Source organism: Megalobrama amblycephala, linkage group LG1 (assembly GCF_018812025.1).
Source record: "Megalobrama amblycephala isolate DHTTF-2021 linkage group LG1, ASM1881202v1, whole genome shotgun sequence".
Taxonomy (NCBI): Eukaryota; Metazoa; Chordata; class Actinopteri; order Cypriniformes; family Xenocyprididae; genus Megalobrama; species Megalobrama amblycephala.
Window position 1 is genome coordinate 7,130,684 of NC_063044.1, and position 18,702 is coordinate 7,149,385.

General features: G+C 36.8%; 1 protein-coding gene and 1 long non-coding RNA gene across 2 annotated transcripts; one reads left to right on the top strand and one right to left on the bottom strand.

Annotated features, from left to right (window-relative positions):
- On the bottom strand, positions 1-8,411 carry LOC125243471 (gastrula zinc finger protein XlCGF57.1-like). The gene is made up of 3 exons (XM_048153161.1): positions 6,757-8,411; positions 6,271-6,460; positions 1-2,087 (listed from the first exon to the last, which is right to left on the bottom strand). The coding sequence occupies exon 3, from the start codon at positions 2,058-2,060 to the stop codon at positions 1,167-1,169; it is 894 nt and encodes a 297-aa protein (XP_048009118.1). The 5' UTR covers positions 2,061-2,087; positions 6,271-6,460; positions 6,757-8,411; the 3' UTR covers positions 1-1,166.
- Positions 8,412-9,061: 650 nt separating this feature from the next.
- Positions 9,062-17,852, top strand: LOC125243789. Its single transcript, XR_007179123.1, has 5 exons — positions 9,062-9,373; positions 9,808-9,867; positions 10,171-10,568; positions 11,740-11,821; positions 17,568-17,852. It is a non-coding gene; the product is annotated as an uncharacterized LOC125243789 (long non-coding RNA).
- The last annotated feature ends 850 nt before the right edge of the window (positions 17,853-18,702 follow it).

Genomic DNA, 18,702 nt, shown 5'->3' on the forward strand with positions numbered 1-18,702 from the left:
CATGTAAAAGGTCTTCTCTCCAGTGTGAATATTCATGGGTTCTGTTGGGAATAAACAGTTTTAGGACCCTTGACCAGATATGTCGAATGAAAGACCAGGAGTCAGAGATGCAATCAATTGAAGAAATTTTACTGAAGAATAGTTTGCAGTTTCATCAGCAGAAGTCAGCTTCAAGTCTCACAAGGAGTTCGTAGGCCGCTCTGCGTACATTCACATTTTCACACCAATTATACTCTAACAGAGTCTACTAACTACGTCATTACTGATTGGTTAAGAGAAGATAGACAAAATTAGAAATCTTCCACACATGGACCGATAGTAAGAAGCGTATCTCCATGCATCAGGATACTGACAAGGGAACCCTGGATTTAGGGACTGGATGTCCCTCTGGGTCATGAAGTGGCATCTCTCAGTCTCCAGCCGAACTGCCAATTGTCAGGACCTGCACAGAATATTAGCACACATACACAGATACACAGCTTCTTCAAGGTTGAAGTCTGCCCAGGCTCCAACTATAAACAGGAAGGTTTCTCAAAACATAAGATAACATGTTCTAGTTCTGAGGAGAATTACGTATAATATTCATGTTTATTCTTTGATGAAGTACATAGAGACAGGATAACACTGTGAAATAAGAGAGAGTCATGTAGTCCAGCAGCTAGAGTGACCTTTTGCGACCTAGCTGTGCAGGGTGTTAGTGAAACATGGATCTATGGCTGGACACATGTTGAGAGTGTCTCCAAATGAACAGACAAAGACACAGATATCAGAAGATCTCCTGAAAGGGACATTTCAACAGCCACGTAATCATTCTATGGTTGTATATGAAATATTTCACTCAAATAATAAGAGGTTACATATTGATTATTGTAATCACTCATGTAATCATTCAAAAAGGATATATATATCCTTTATATAGTGAATAGATATATAGTGAAGAGGCAATGGAATCCATCAAAAATAGCCTGGGACACTTCTGAAATGCACCACAGCACGGCTGGTTTAAATACGAGCATTGACTAAAGTGGCTGTGTATCGGCTTCAGTAGCCGCGTGCAGCGTAAATGAGGCTTAAGGCTTTTCTCCAGTGTGAACTCTCATGTGTACTATAAGGTTTCCTTTACAACTGAAACTCTGTCCACACTGCTGACAGGTATGAGGTTTTTCTCAAGTGTGAGTTCTCATGTGGTCTATAAGGTGTCGTTTTTGACTGAAACTCTTTCCACACTGTTGGCAGGTATAAGGCTTTTCTCCAGTGTGAATTCTCATGTGGACTTTAAGGTTTCCTTTCTCACTGAAACCCTTTCCGCACTGTTGACAGGTGAACAGGCTCTCTCCAGTGTGAATTCTCATGTGTTGCCTGAGGCTTCGTTCCTGTGTGAAGCCATTCCCGCATAGAGTGCAGGTGTAAGGCTTTTCTCCAGTGTGAGTGCTCATGTGAGCTATAAGGCCTTCTTTTCGAATGAAACTCTTTCCACACTGTTGGCAGGTGTAAAGCTTTTCTCCAGTGTGGATTCTCATGTGGGCTGTAAGGCTTGCTTTTCGAATGAATCTCTTTCCACACTGTTGGCAGGTGAAAGGTTTCTCTCCAGTGTGAATTCTCATGTGTTGCCTGAGGCTACATTCCTGTGTGAAGCCATTCCCGCACAGAGTGCAGGTGTAAGGCTTTTCTCCAGTGTGAATTCTCATGTGGGCTATAAGGCCTTCTTTTCGACTGAAACTCTTTTCACACTGTTGGCAGGTGTGAAGCTTTTCTCCAGTGTGAACTCTCATGTGGATTTTGAGTTTTCCTTTTTGACTGAAACTCTTTCCACACTGTTTGCAATTGAATGGGTTCTCTCTAACGTGAATTCTGATGTGAGCTATAAGGCTTCCTTTATGTCTGAAACTCTTTCCACACTGTCTGCAGTTGTAAGGCTTTTCTCCAGTGTGAATTCTCATGTGGATTTCAAGGTGTACTTTGTGACTGAAACCGTTTCCACACTCTTGACAGGTGTAAGGCTTTTCTCCAGTGTGAATTCTCACACTGAGAATTTGTCTCTTCTTTTTCATTAAGTTCATGGCTAGCCTCTTTCAGTGCCGTTAGGTCTAGGGCAAAATAGAGATAAAACAATTTAGACATTTAAAGCATCAAAATCAACTACATGTATGATCTATACCCTATCCTATCTTATGGATCTGGGATGGGCAGGTTTGGTACTGGAGGACCACTCTTTTGCAGAGTTAAGTTTATTTTCAAGCATTCCTGAAGACTTAAGGCTGATTTATACTTCTGCGTTGTGTATGCCGTAGGCTGTGTAGCCTGTACAATGCAGCCTGAAGCGCACCTCTTTGAAAATGTCTATTCTATGCGGACTGCAAGCGCTATAATTTGTTTGTGGTTACCTATTTGCTGCCACCTCTATTTGTAAGCTTCTCTGTCAAAGTACATGACAAACAGCTTCTTCTTTGTCTTTGGCCTTGATACTCAACATAACCGTGGACACCGCCTATCAGTAGTCTGCATGCACTTCGATGCGGACAACGGCACAGAAGTGTAAATGAAAACAGATGCATAGCCTACGGTGCAGAGGCTCTGGCGTAGGTCAGACACAGAAGTATAAATCAACCTTTACGATTAAATAATGGGGTTGTGTTAAATTTTGCAGGTGTGTTTGATCATGTTTGATCAGGGATGGAGCTAAACTCTGCAGAATAGTGTCTCTCCAGGACCAGAGTTATCCATCCCATCTATAGACCTTATACTCAATACACCAGTTGTTTTCAAACCTGGTCCAAAGGGACCCACCACTGCACATTTTGTATGTCTGCTGTATTTTTCACATCTGGTGAAGATCATCAGCTTGTTAGAAGATTACTGACATTGATGAAGGAATTTGCAAACTACAATTCCTCTTCATCACTAAGATGATAACCGGACTTGATATAAACCTAAATATACTTGAATTAATTGAAAAGTGTTTTACTATTCAATAAGTAATAGAAGATATTTGTTGTAATGATGTCAGACAAAGCACAAACAACAGTAGTAGCCATTCTGTACTCCGGCACGGTTAGCGACCTTACTACAACCGTACCGCGCTCAAGCCTAATCCAACTGTGACTTTTCAAGCGGGCCAGGGCACGGTACAGAGAGATCACACTAGTGACATCAGACGGAAAGAATGAATGCTTATGACGTGTTTTCTCAGCACAAAACTTACATTTTATGGTTATACTCTTACCTGTAAATGTTATAAAATCATGCAAATGTGCATTTTCTGACAACAGGCTCCATTAAACTTCACAGACTTCAGTGAACGAATACCAGTATGAAACATCAAACAGACGGAGCACATTTGAATAGAAATGAAACACTAGACAACCTGTTTATGGAGATCTACCAGAGATTGTATATTATAGGGAGATGAGAGGGTCTGTGTCTCTTACCATTGGAGAAAGCGTAACAGCTAACTTAATCACGTTTGGAACCTCTCAGCCTATTGTGTAATGGCAGTGACGTCAGTCGCAACATTCCCTAGTCTGCCTTCTCTTAAAAAAAAAACATTTTTATCAAGCTAAAATCTACATTTAATTCCCAACTAAAGCATTGTTTAGTGTAAAACATGCTGAAGATTGGCAAACAGGCTGTCAATGAATTAAATGATTAGCTATTTCCCCACAAAAGCTGTTTAATCAGCATAGTGAAGCCTCTCATCCATTGACTTCTATTCAAAAAACAGCCACCGGTCTCATTCCCTGTGTACCGCAGGGGGCGGAGCGTTAGCATTAGCTGTTACGCTATTTTGGCTAAAGGCTGCAGGCTTGCCTTCCAGTGGCTTTGGATCTACATTTCCTGCAGAGTTCAGCTCCAATCCTGATCAAACACACCTGAAGCAGTGAACTAAGATCTTCAGGGGCAGGTGTGTTCGATCAGGATTGTATCTGAACTCTGCATGTATGTAGATCTCCAGGAACAGGATTGGGTATTCTTGCTCTAGGTTCATCAGCTCATTATTAGAGACTCATGATCGGAAATGGATATTTCAAATAAATCTACAAAGTGTCCTGTTGAGGTACTCCAGGGCTGCGCTCAAGTTCAGATTTTTATGCCCTTCCCTTGCTAACTTCCCTCTATCTTAAGGACTCAGATGTACATCATTGTTTACACTGAACTAACACTGGCAGAATCTGTCTAGCTACTTTAAATGTACCTCTCTGAGCTCTTTGCTCAGATTGCTTGGAATCTGCTATGGAGCTGATTTATAGATGCACTTATGTTCCAGAAAGTACTGCAACTATAAAAGGACTATTTTAAAAGGCTTGAATATGTGCCACACTTACTGCTGCCAGCTGGTGGCACAATAACCATGAACAACAATTCAGCTCCCATGACCAAACATAAAATGTGATTTATACAAATCCATTTCCAGCTACATTCATATGTGGTTTGAAATCCTATTAAAAAAATTGTATTTCTGGAAGTCTGTTTCAGTCCGAGTGCTCTGATCAGATTTTGCGTGGTTTATTTGACTTTCTCACACCTCGTCAAACATAAACATCAGACAGTGTTATAGGAAACCTATTTAAAGTCACTGCAGAAACAAGGTTGTGTTGTTGCAAAGCGCCGGACGAGCAGAAAACGGAGACATATTTTGAAACCAGCAGAGACGACAGCACATAATAAAGCTGGAACAAAAAATTATATATGATTCCACCAAATTAGCTTATCTTTGTAAAATGGCAAAGCTCTTAATATCAGTCAATCAAGCATTATACAATATTATGATAATCAAGCATTATTTAATAATAGAACTTTATTAACAAGAACTAAAACTTGGTAACCATGAACGCATATTTGCCATTATAACTAAGCAGAACTGGTGGTGGTGCTTAAGATATGGTTTGTCATTCAGTGTTTCTGTAAAAAAACAGATAAGAGTAATTATTATTAAAAGAAGATAATAGTACTACTAATTCTACCACTAATGACAACACACTAAAGATTGATGAGCTGCTTGGTTCATGAATATTAATCACGTTGTAAGAGTTCCAATCATCTTGTCATTAATTGACAAGATTATATTAAATTAGAATTAAAGAAAATTAGAATTGATAAGCGTCTGTGAATCATTAAAAAATCCCAGGGGTTTAGTTTTAGCCTACATGAACAAATAGCCTATGTCTAAGCACAAAATTTATTTCACAAATAATTAACATACTAAAAAAATGAAAGGGGAAAAATGCAACAATAGACTAGGCCATATGAGTTTCAGTTCATTTCTGAGAAGTTCACAGAAAGGAAACAGATATTTAGTATTTTTTTGGTGTGAATAAAGTATTATAATGTATATTGATGAAAATATGAAAAGTAATATGTATTTTTAAAAGTGTTGTATAACTGAGTATATCTATTTACCTTTGTGGTGTGAGTATTGGGGGTCCTGTCTTCTACAATGATTACGGTAATAAGCTTATTAAATGGATACGGGTGTATGCTTGAAATCATGGCACTGATGAAGGGTTGATCCCGAAAACGTTTTGGCCTCTGGACAATAAACATTGGACTTAATTGTTCTCGTGTGTGGATCTTTCATCTTTTTGATCTTGGATTGATTTTTTGATCTACGCACCACCAGAAATTATATAAGTATTGTTGTTTGGACTGATCTGGCACTACGCTTCTCCATCTTTTCTTATAGCCCTATTATTTTTGTACACTCACAATAAAAACAAAACATTGATTGTAAAATAAAATAAGTAGGCTATTTAACCCTTCACAGATTCAAATGGTGTTACATCTATGTGACCATAAATGTCTGAGTAGCCTATTTTAGAGTTGTTTCCACTTTTATAAGAAAATTCAAGTGATCGCGCCGGCGCCTCGCGTACACACAACATATCAGTTTTAGTAACTTGACATCGCAACCTGTTTTGCTTAACGTTTATATATTATTTTTTTCATAATTAAAATAGTAGTGGTGCCCCCAAATATACCCGTGCGACTTATGACTGGTTTTGTGGTCCAGGATCAAATTTAATGGAAACATTGAATTTTAAAGTGATGTACACATTACTACTTGTACTCACTATAATAATAGTTAATAATGCTTAATTACAAGTTACCAAACACTAACTCTAGCTCTATAGTAAGTCCACTTGAGTGAATGAACCGATTGAGTGAATTAGGACACTTTTCTGTAAGATTATACTGTATATTCTCTATTTCTGTAGAGCTGGACATTTTAATAAGGATCAAAGGACTGAGTTCAGCTGTGAGAATAAAACCAACCTGTTTGTTCCTCAATATCTTCATGTTTCACACTGAATGTTTCTTCAATCCTTATGTCTTCAGTCTCTTCCTCTTTAATAAACAAGTCTTCAGTCTCCTCTTTAATAAACACCATCTTTATATCTTCACTCTCCTGCTCTTTAATAAACTCCATCTTCATGTCTTCAGTCACCTCTTTTTTAAACGCCATCTTTAAGAAGAGAATAATTAACAGAGTTATTGGTCTAATGACCCGGTTAGACAAAAAGATTTCTAAAAAAACTAATGCTGCAAATGAATAAACTTCACATTTAGGCATGTATGACTGATGAAAACATGTTTAGTTTGTTAGTGTTTGTTGTTCTCATTCATGTTTGAGCAGCACTGCAGTTAGATAAAGAATCACAATGTTACATTAAATAGTAAATAAACTAACTTAACATCGCTTTTTAAAAACAAAACACACAACTATAGATCATTGAACTGTTTCTATCGATTTAAACAAACCTTTCTTCAGCAGAATCACAACAGATGCAGGATCGCAGTCTTATGACGTCATGTCGTCACTCCAAAATAAAAGTTCAGACGCTGCATTGACTGTTTACCAGATAATATTTCTATTAAAATTAAAACAGTGACAAATATGATACAAACAATCATGGTAAAAAGGTTGTATGAGTTCATAAAGCAGAGTTCATTCATGTGTCCGAATTGAAACACATTAAAGTTCAAAGTCATATATATATATATATATATATATATAGCCTATATATATTAACAGTGTTTCACATACAGTATGTTGCATTTATGGTTTTCATTATCCTAACACTCATTCTCGTGTGTTTTATGACATATCTGCTCTTTGGTAGCCTATGCTTAATTTTAAAATGGAAAAAATTACGGAAACTTCGAGGACTATCAAAAATATCTAGCCAGACTGCCTTCCGTATTCAACGTACGAATAAAGTGTAAAACTCTAATTCAAAAAGATTACGTCCTACGCCTTCCATATTCAACTTACGGAAAAAGTGCAACTTACGTATGGGGGTAAATTGATGCCAAAACCATTGAAAATGGACAGACTAAAATTCACAAATAGATATTACAACTTGTAAACACAAAACACAATCTACAAAAAGATTAAAAATCCACAAATAAACAAATCCTGATTCACAAATAGAAATCAGTGACTTGTACTTGAAAACCAGAATTTGAATGAATGTAAAGTTACTTGTTTGCATGTGAAGATCGTGTTCTGTTTGTAGATTGTGTCACATTTGTTTTCGGAATTCTGACACTTTTGTTTTACCTGTTGTGACAAAATAATGCCATAATCATTGAAAATAAAGAGACTATCAGTCAAAAATGCATATTACAATTTGTAAACACAAAACGAGATCTACAAATAAATTTAAAATCTGCAAATGTAAAACACAATCTGTAAATAGATTCCAAATCTGCAAACAAACTCCTCATGATCCGCAAATGTAAAACAAAATCTACAAATAGATAAAAAATCCACAAACAGACTCTTCATGATTCACAAATAGAAATCAGTGACTTGTACTTGACAACCAGAATTTGAATGAATGCAAAGTGATTTGTCTGCGCATGAGGGTCATTTTTTATTTGTCGATTGTGTTGCATTTGTTTTCAGAATTTTGGCACAGCCGTTTCGCTGTTTTTTCCATTAAAAAATCTACAAATGCCCTCCTCACAATTTGCAAACAAACAAGGTCTAACTTGTATTTTCAAACCACTGTAAAAAGACATTCGTACACATTCTGTGCAAAGCTCAGCATGCAAGTGTTGAATCTGTGTTTGCAGATCACAGGGCATTCACAGATCCCTCTGCACACGTCTACAGATCTTTTTGGCACTATCTTTCCGCAGAGTGTGTGACTACGAGCCACACGTGTAGTCAGCCAATCAGGGGTATTGCTTCAATGTGATGTCACGACCCCTCAATAAGCCCTTTTCAAAATAAGAGCTGACACTTCTCTGATGTGTGGGCTGGGCTCACTGCCATTTACCGTTGCCGGTGTCACAGCGCTGACAGGTGGACAGAGCCTGGGCAGCGCTGCCGTAGGAGTAAAATCTTTAATATGTGGAAGGGGGAGCTGCCACGGGACCTGCCACCGTTATATGCGCCTGCCTCGGGACCTGCCACGGTTATGCGCGCCTGCCTCGGGATCTGCCAGGGTTATACGCGCCTGCCTCGGGACCTGCCACCGTTATACGCGCCTGCCTCGGGACCTGCCACGGTTATGCGCGCCTGCCTCGGGACCTGCCACGGTTATGCGCGCCTGCCTCGGGACCTGCCACGGTTATATCCCTGCTGAAAAAAACATCTTAAACCAGCCTAAGCTGGTTGGCTGGTTTTAGCTGGTTTAAGCTGGAAATAGCTGGTTTTAGCTGGTCTCCCAGCCTGGCCAGGCTGGTTTTAGCTGGTCTCCCAGCCTGGCCAGGCTGGTTTTAGCTGGTCTACCAGCCTGGCCAGGCTGGTTTTAGCTGGTCTCCCAGCCTGGCCAGGCTGGTTTTAGCTGGTCTCCCAGCCTGGCCAGGCTGGTTTTAGCTGGTCTACCAGCCTGGCCAGGCTGGTTTTAGCTGGTCTCCCAGCCTGGCCAGGCTGGTTTTAGCTGGTCTCCCAGCCTGGCCAAGCTGGTCAAGCTGGTCTACCAGCCTGGCCAGGCTGGTTTTAGCTGGTCTCCCAGCCTGGCCAGGCTGGTTTTAGCTGGTCTCCCAGCCTGGCCAGGCTGGTTTTAGCTGGTCAAAATCACTTATAAATAAATGCTGAAATAAGCTTGTATACTAAAAAAAAACAAGTGTTTAACCAAATTATATAATAATAATAATAAAGGCTAACAATAATGTATATGAAATAAAAATGTGCCCTATTAGCACTATTTTGCCACTTCTGTGTCAGTTTGTTGGTACGTCAATATTTCAGAAAATAGAAATTATATGCTCATTTTCATTTTTTGCGGTCTGAAGAGATATCGCGAGATTACACGAGACTATAAGATATCAAACACCAGAGCCTGAAGCGGATCTGAGTTACCATGGAAACGGGGAAACGTCAGTCAGCAAGACCCCGTCTCGCTGTTGTTTTCACTGATTTTAGGTAAGTTTAGTCCATAAAATCACACAAATAATATATATAACTGTTCCTGATACCTTTCTTACGTGTAATCAACACACTTCTGTTGAATATTTACTTCAAAGAAATGATTTAGTGTCTTTGAAAAAGTCCGTTAGCATCTCAACCGTTTTCAGAGGCAGTTGGCTAACTAACTCTATTTTGAGCTCTTGTTTAATGAAAGTTTGGCTTTTAATCGCATCTTTATGTGTAGATGAGATGTTATAATAGTTTTGTAAAGGTTTTGCTGGCAAATTGTTAATGGATGAGAGTAAACTAATTTATTTAACCTAAAAGTTGCTGTACCGTTAATCGGTGACGTCACTTGCATGAGCGCGAAAATGAACTGAAACTATTTCAAACATGTTTTGATCTCTAATGGTAAACAGATATGGATAAATAATGTTCTGCAATTTCAGGGTCGACAGAAAACCCCCTCTACAACAAAGGAGAAGCTGACAGAGGAGGAGGAAACACAGGTGAACTGAGAAAGCTCATTAAATACTTTAAAAAATTTCTTAAAATTTTCTTTTGCAAAATTATTATATTTTTAATTTATTAGTTAAGAAGTCTTTGACATCCAAACGTAAGTGACACTGTATGTACAGTACTGAATTCTAAATCTAAAAATATACATTTTGTTATCTTAAGTAATATATATATATTTTTTAATATGTATATTATTCTTTCCACCTCTGCTCTAGCTTGGTTCCTTGTAATAAACCTGGCATTTTATACAAAATATTGTTGGCTCTGAGACAAATTGCATGTTGTGTTCCTAGATCCTTCCATGCGGATGGACTCCTGCACCCCAGCAGAGCTGAGTGACCTCCTGTCAAAGGCCATGAACCAGATGAACCTCAATCATTCAGTACACTACTGTTGAAAAGTTGTGGCTCTGTAAGATTTTTACATGTTTTTGAAAGAAGTCTCACATTTTAAAATCATTAACCCCGGGTTGTTTCAGTGAGATTGTCCTTGAAAGGCCTGTAGGCTAAATAATCAGCTAAATGAGGTAACATAGGTGACAAGTATAAAGTTATAATGCTTGTAGTTATAATCATTTATTTAACTATTATAATAACATGATATCATGGTCATTAATCTATTTTATTGTATTTCTCTATGTCTGTTTGTTTATGTTTGCCAGTGAACAGACGCCATACTGTTCCACTCAAAGGTATTTATTTATTTGTTTGTATACATGTATGTATTTTTTTTTTTTTTTTTAAAGGTGCCCTCAAATGAAAAATTGAATGTATCTAGGCATAGTTAAATAACAAGAGTTCAGTACATGGAAATGACATACAGTGAGTCTCAAACTCCATTGTTTCCTCCTTCTTATATAAATCTCATTTGTTTAAAAGACCTCCGAAGAACAGGCGAATCTCCGCCCCCAATATTTGCATATGCCAGCTCATATTCAAGCCATTAGAAAGGGCAGAACGTCTGGATATGCACAGCAGAATCATCAGACTAGGTAAGCAAGCAAGAACAACAGCGAAAATGGCAGATGGAGCAATAATAACTGACATGATCTATGATAACATGATATTTTTAGTGATATTTGTAAATTGTCTTTCTAAATGTTTCGTTAGCATGTTGCTAATGTACTGTTAAATGTGGTTAAAGTTACCATCGTTTGTTACTGTATTCATGGAGACAAGAGCCGTCGCTATTTTCATTTTTAAACACTTGCAGTCTGTATAATTCATAAACACAACTTCATTCTTTATAAATCTCTCCAACAGTGTAGCATTAGCCGTTAGCCATGGAGCACAGCCTCAAACTCATTCAGAATCAAACATTAACCTCCAAATAAATAATTTACTCACATAATTCGAAGCATGCATACAGCATGCATGACGAACATCTTGTAAAGATCCATTTGAGGGTTATATTAGTTGTGTGAACTTTGTAAATGCGCTGTAATATAGTCGAGAGCTCGTGTGGCAGGGAACATGCGATTGGCAGGGGGCGGAGTCGAGTGTAAATCAGTGCATAGTTAATGATGCCCCAAAATAGGCAGTTAAAAAAATTAATAAAAAAAAACTATGGGGTATTTTGAGCTGAAACTTCACAGACACATTCAAGAGACACCTTAGACTTATATTACATCTTTTAAAAACATGTTCTAGGGGACCTTTAAATACTTTTTACTTATAAATGCTGATTGTGGTTCAGGGGGTCGACAACTTTAAGCATGCAAGTTATTTTCGACAGAAATTTGGCCAGCTTACTCATTGCTCATACTCTATGCCTCTAATATGTTTGAATTATATCACCAGTGCAATATCAGGGGGTAAAGATATCATTACAGTTCTTACAGTTATGTTTACTCTTGTTACCAGATGAGATGTAATTGCTAGCGTTTGGTGCTGAGATTCTTCAGGACAAGGCCTTGATGCCATTCACACTCACTACATGAAGATGGTGAGTTTCACAATAGCTGCCATAGCCACAAATCAAGAGACTGACACAACAGGCTTTCATCCTTCATATACTTATATGTAGGGAGGGTACCAAAACCTTATTAAATTAAATGGACCCTGGGGCTAAATTATGAAACACTGCAGTATCAATAAGCTTGGACATTTATTATTGCTTAGGGCGATATATATCGTTACCATGAAATAAAATGTCTATCGTAAGAGACTTTCAATGGTGGAAAAAATACTGAAAATTTGTACTTAAGTACAAGTACTGTTACATTGCTGAAATAATACTCAATTACAAGAGTCCTGGTGTCAAAAAGTACTCAAGTAAAAGTACAAAATACTCTTATCAAAAACTACTCAAATTACTAGTTACTTTTTAGCCGGTGATATTTAATGAATTACCAAACAATATTCAATCAAATCATAGATCTAAGTATAAAATTGCTACTTTCAATAAAGCACTTTTACCTTATTTTATGAAGTGGATGAATTATAGTAATCAATTTGAATGGAGTGGTTTAATTCAAGTCTTTGCTCACTCTGTGTATTTGTGTCTTTACAACAGGGTAACTTTGTTGCAATAGCTCACATGCAAAGCCTGATTTCAAACTGAATTGAATTTACAAAACAGACAAGTAAACAGACAGTAATAAAATAAGAACAAATAAAACAAATTAACTCAATTCCGTTGAGGTGTATGAAATATAACAACACTGAATTTTTATATGCCCTGTATCTTGAAGGGTTAGTTCACCCAATGAAAATGAAAATTCTGTCATTAATTACTCACTCTCATGTTGTTTCAAACTCATAAGACCGTCATTCATCTTCAGAACACAAATTAAGATATTTTTGATGAAATCTGAGTGCTTTCTGACCCTCCATAGACTGCAACGTTATTACCTTTTTATGGCCCAGAAAGGTAGTAAAAACTTTGTTAAAATAGTCTACGTGACTATAGTGGTTCAACCTTAAAGGGGTACTTCACCCCTGGAAAGATGAATGTGTATTTAAAATTGGTCATTTATGTAGTAGAAATGTGAAATTATTTTTGAATTTGGAGCTTTCTAGACTGAGAAAAGGCAGAAAATGTATTTTTGACTAATGTGGATGAAAGACAACAACTCCCAGAATGCACTTGTTTTGCTGCCCTTGCGAGGCCACGCCCAAACCACGCCTATCGGTTACAGGCGGCATTCAGGAAAATTCAAACAAATAAATCGTGAGTTAGTTCATACATTTACAGCGAAATGGTGCTAAATTGCTTTGTACCTGGATGTACACCCAAAACCAGGAAAGGACAAGTAAGTTTCCATCATTTTCCGATTAAGTTAAAGATTTGGAGCGATGTAAACAGTGGCTGCGGGCCATCAAACACCCGAAGTTTGGAGATGACACCGTTATAGAAAACCTAAAAAAACGCAGAATATGTAGTCTCCATTTCAAGCACGAGGACTACGAACCAAATATCCTTGCAATGAAGAGAACCATTCTGAAGGACACCGCGATACCATCGATATTCACTTTCCCAGAGGACGAACAGCCTGGGCATCTGGTACTAAGCGTATTCGCCTAGAGGTAAGACTCGCTGATACTAGACTGATAACACAGTAGCCTATATGTAGTGTTGTAGGTAGCAGTAAAACTGCAAACTTAGCAAAGTAACGTTAGATAGACAATTACATATAAGTTGCATATAAGTTGACTGTTATCAAAGTAAAGCCTCTGTTCTGTAAAACTGAGTTTATTTATCTATTTATGCTAATGTTACCACAAAAGCCTGTTGCTGTATTGGTTGAGATGACTGCAGAGACCGATACATTTGCGAGATGAACCACTAATGTAGTGCAGACAAAATAAAGTGAATTACTCTAAGCTTAAAAATATAATTGACACCCACTTTTGATAAAATGTTTGATCTATGTCCGTGAGTAACCTCAAACGCGCATATGTATGGGCGTGGTGAAAAAATGCGGAACTACCTGCTATTACTGGCTGTAGTTTTAAGCCTCTGGCCAAAAAAGCCTCCGATGACGCAAAATGACGATTTTTGCGTCATCGGAGGCTTTTTTACAGAATAAAAATGCATAAATCTCTCATCTCGGGCTGATATGAAGGGGGAAAGCACGCTAATTCGAAAATACTAGTGGTATTCTACTAATACAAAGCTTAATGCTAAATCCTGAAGTAACCCTTTAATGTTATGAAGCAATGAGAATACTTTTTTGTGCGCAGAAAAAAAAACAGTTTTATTCAACAATTTCTTTTCTACTGTCGGTCTCTGACACTGTTGATGTAGTAAACACAGGGCAGCACTTCCAGGTTATACGTCAGAACATCGGCTCATTATTGGCCGGATTCTGTGTCAGCATCACATGCATGCGTTGTGGTGCTCACATGAACAGCATCAGAGAGTGACACAGAGAGAGGAAATTGTTTAATAAAGTCAATTATTTTATTTTTTGCACACAAAAAGTATTCTGGCCGCTTTATAACATTAAGGTTGAACCACTGCAGTCACATGGGCTACTTTAACAATGTCTTTACTATCTTTCTTGGCCTGCAAAAGTTGCAATTACGTTGCAGTCTGGGGTCAGAAAGCTCTCAGATTTCATCAAAAATATCTTAATTTGTGTTCTGAAGATGAACGAAGGTCTTATGGGTTTTGAATGAAATGAGAGTGAGTAATTAATGACAGAATTTTCATTTTTGGGTGAACTAACCCTTTAAGAGTCATATAATATGTTGTTTATTTAGATAAAAAGAACATCAGAATGGTTTAACCTGTAATGTCTGTAAATAGTGATGCAGTTAGACAGACTAGGTTATTTATATGTACAAATCATACAAATGCCCCATTCTGAAACATACATTTACATTATAAAGAAATTAAAGATCCACTTTTGTTGAGACTTTCTGGTGCATTTCACTTACAGCCAACACTGAAAAAAATGATTAGTTGAATTTACTCAATTTTGTTTTGTAAGTGGTTGCAATCAATTGATTTTATCTAAATTTAAACAAACACATTAGGTTGAACTTAATCAATTTTATTTAGTGTTTTGAGGTGTCCATGAATGGCTTTCAAACACAAAAAGACATTCATGTTGTAAACTTATCTTTAATGACTGACATTAAATGTAGCACACATGTTTAATAACAGTCAGTTACTACAACATCCGTTCTGAAGAAATGTTAAAGGGTTAGTTCAACCTAAAATGCACCATGGTAGTCAATGGTGGGCGAGATCTGTTTGGTTACAAACATTCTTCCAAATATCTTTCTTTGTGTTCAACAGAACAAAGAAACTCATACAAGTTTGGAACAACTTTATGAGGAGTAAATGACGACAGAATTTTCATTTTTGGGTGAACTATCCCTTTAAAACATGTACAATTGGCCAATGGCCACACAAATAACCACTCACAATTTATTAGAATGAAACTGCTAACAAAGGTCTGACGTTTATAACATTGCCCATATATGAACTCTTAAAAAAATTGCTTACATTTCAGACTTCATGACTTTCTTTCTTCAGTCGAAAAGAAATTAAGGTTTTTGATGACTTATAGTGGACTTCAATGGCCTCCAAACAGTTGAAGGTCAAAATTACAGTTTCAGTGCAGCTTCAAAGGGCTTTAAATGATACCAGATGAGGAATAAGAGTGTTATCTAGAAAAAACAATCGGTCATTTTCTAAAAAAAATACAACTGTATATGATTTATATAAACAAATGATCGCCTTGCATATGCTTCCGCCAAAACCGAATTTCTGTATTCTTCAAAAAGCTTACGCTATATGTCCTACTCCTTCCCAATTCAACTTACATCTGTGACATGGAGGTGAGTAAATTATTAGTACATTTTATTTGAAAGTGAACTAATCCTTTAAGAACAAAGATTGCACCCAGCATCAATGCACAGGCTTGTGCAACAGATTTGATCTGCTAAAGAATTACTCAAACAACAATTCCAAAATCTTCATAATGATCAAGAACTCCTTTTTTAATCACGCACTTGTCCGTAGCAATGTTTGTCGTGTCTCTCAAGAAGTCTTCTCTTTGACTGTCCTATATTTAGATAAAAAGAAACTGTTATTAGTCATTGTTTGTGATTCATAACTGTTTGACAAGTAGGGGTGGGCAATATGACCAAAATCTTATATCACGATATGAGTAATTTTATATCATGATAACGATATAGTTATTTTTGCTTTAAATGAGATTGATATACATTTTTATTACCATTTAAATTTCATAATTCTTATCACCAATTTCAATATTCAATATTATACAGATTAATTAAAAAAAAAAACAACCTAATAATAGCCTTAAACCCTCAAACTGAAGACATATAAACAGTGATAAAAAAAGAGCAAAGAAAACAAACCACAACAGAACAAAGACAGACGAAAGAGCTACCTAAAAAACTTTAAGCACAAGAAATACTACATAAAATGTATAAAGTTATCAAAAAAACATTGCATAGTCTTTACTGTGTAAATTAAATATATATTTATTCTTAATAAAGTTACAAAAGAGAGCGGTGAGAGATTTTCTCCTCTTTGATGTTTGATTAGCAATGATGACAGCAGGTAAATTTGGATGCTGTCCTTTAAGACTGACTGCACCAATCCATTATACTCTAGCCTTGTCTTTCTCAACTGTACCTTCACTTAAGACATAATTACAATTGTTTACTTGCAAATACATGGTTACTTTGACACATATGTATGTCTATTTAACCATTCAAGCCCAATTCAGCACAAAAAGCACTCAGTCATGACATGATTACTTAAGCCATAACGTTAAAGCTGTTCTCGGCGGAAAGGGCTGATGATGGCTGGAGCACAGCTCCTATTTAAAAATTGCTTCAATGGTTTCTATCTTTATGAACAAACAGCATATTGACGCAAAATTCTTTCCAAAATTCTTTTCCATATCTTAAAAGTACATTCCGTAAAATCTGTACATACATAAAATCTGTAAAATTAGGCCTTAGTGCAGGCGCCCTAGTATGTGATGATTAGTCGCTGGAATTTGTCTAATAGATGCGCTCTAAACCCGAGCATTTTATACTCTTTATACAGTCAACAAACTAGTTATTGTGATAAATAGTAATGCATAATATGAAATATTACTTACTGTGCAAATTGGTTGAATGATGAAACCGATGAAACCCTTCAAGTTCAACTCGTTGTCTCTGAGTAAGCTGACTGGAAAGGCGCCAAAGCAACTGTGTGCGCAACTGCGCATGCGCAGGGAACCAATGTAATTTTTTTTACTGACTTTAATGAATTTACACAGCTTGGTTCAAAACACTTGTAATTCCCATAAAACCAATTACATTTTTTTTATTAAAATCAAAAACTAAATTTAAATGATTTAAACAAGCAAAATGTAATTATGCTTAATTTAAGCATGGCCAAAATCATTTTTTTCAGTGAATATGATTTCCTGTAGCAGCTATGGGAGTGACGGTAAATCGGTTATCAATCTCTCTATTTTTTTCATCTTTTTGAAAGTTGTGAAAACACTGTTGTTTAGTTTTTCTTTTGCTATTGAGAAAATGGGAATACAAAAAATATATTTAATTTATTCTCTCATTCACCGCCATAGACTTTTACCCAACTATGACGACTTCCGCTTCTGAGAAACCCAAAAATATGAATAGGTCTGTAGTAAAAATTAAATTCCTGATTTTAAGGAGTTTTCAGTGAACCATTTCTTTCCTTTTTGTAGATTCACCAAACCTCTGGCTGATCACTGGCAATTTGGTAAGAGATTGTTGTCTATATCACTGTCACTTCTTTTTCTAGTTGATTTATTAACATTTTGTGATTTTCTATTACTTAATTGAATATAAATGCACTTAGGTTGATTTTAATTTATTTACAAAGTATAGATAGGATTCTGTTGTGTAATGTTTCTCTATATAATTAGTAATATATCGAGCCCCCAGGGGAAACAATATAAATCTGTGTAAGTGTAAGTATTAAATGATAATATATTTTGATGTTTGTTTGTTTTTAATATACACAAAAGTAAAGACAGTGGACAAGTGAAGAGAGGGGAGGGGACGGCATCAGAAAGGACCTTGAGCTGCTGCGACTGTCTTGGATAACCCAAAGCACAACTACACTATGTGTCCAAGCACTGAACAAGGCTTTTCTCCTTACATATTATATGTATTTAATTTAAGGCAGGGTTTTTTTTTTCCTGCATAGTGAACTACTAGGTGGCTCCCTGTCAAATTTGATGCTGTCTCCAGCTATTAACAAAACTCAGACAGGCAGTCACATGCTCCGATTCCCCTTTTCCACCAACATGGTTCTGTTGCAGGATCCTGGCCTGTGTCCGTCCTCAAACTGTTCCACGCACCTCCACTGCACAAAAGGCAGTTCCAGGACAGAAATATCGGTACCCTCACTCTTTACCAGTCATCACATTCACTACCACCACAGTCAACAAAGTCAAGGTCCCTGGTCCACAGCATCAACCATCTTTGTAGAAAGATGCATTTCTTGATGTATCTTTAAAATTGACAGATTTCTTAAGGAGTGCAATCCCTCTCAAGACGGACTGAGGCCCATCGTTCTTACAAAATACTGTCAGACACTGCATATGATGTTCTCAAAATAATAAATTAATTAATAAAATACTTAAGAATTTGTGCTTGTAAAAAGTGTTTTTTTTGTTTGTTTTTTTATCTAGTTGAAGGTATAGTACACGTGAATGTTCTGCGTCATTTTGAGCTAGAAAAGCCTTGATTTAAGGTTTGTGCTGTAATTGTAGAAAAACAAAAACTTGCACTTTCATATTGTATGCTACAGGTTTTTAATATTACCTCTAAACATTGCAAAGTTGAGATGTTTTG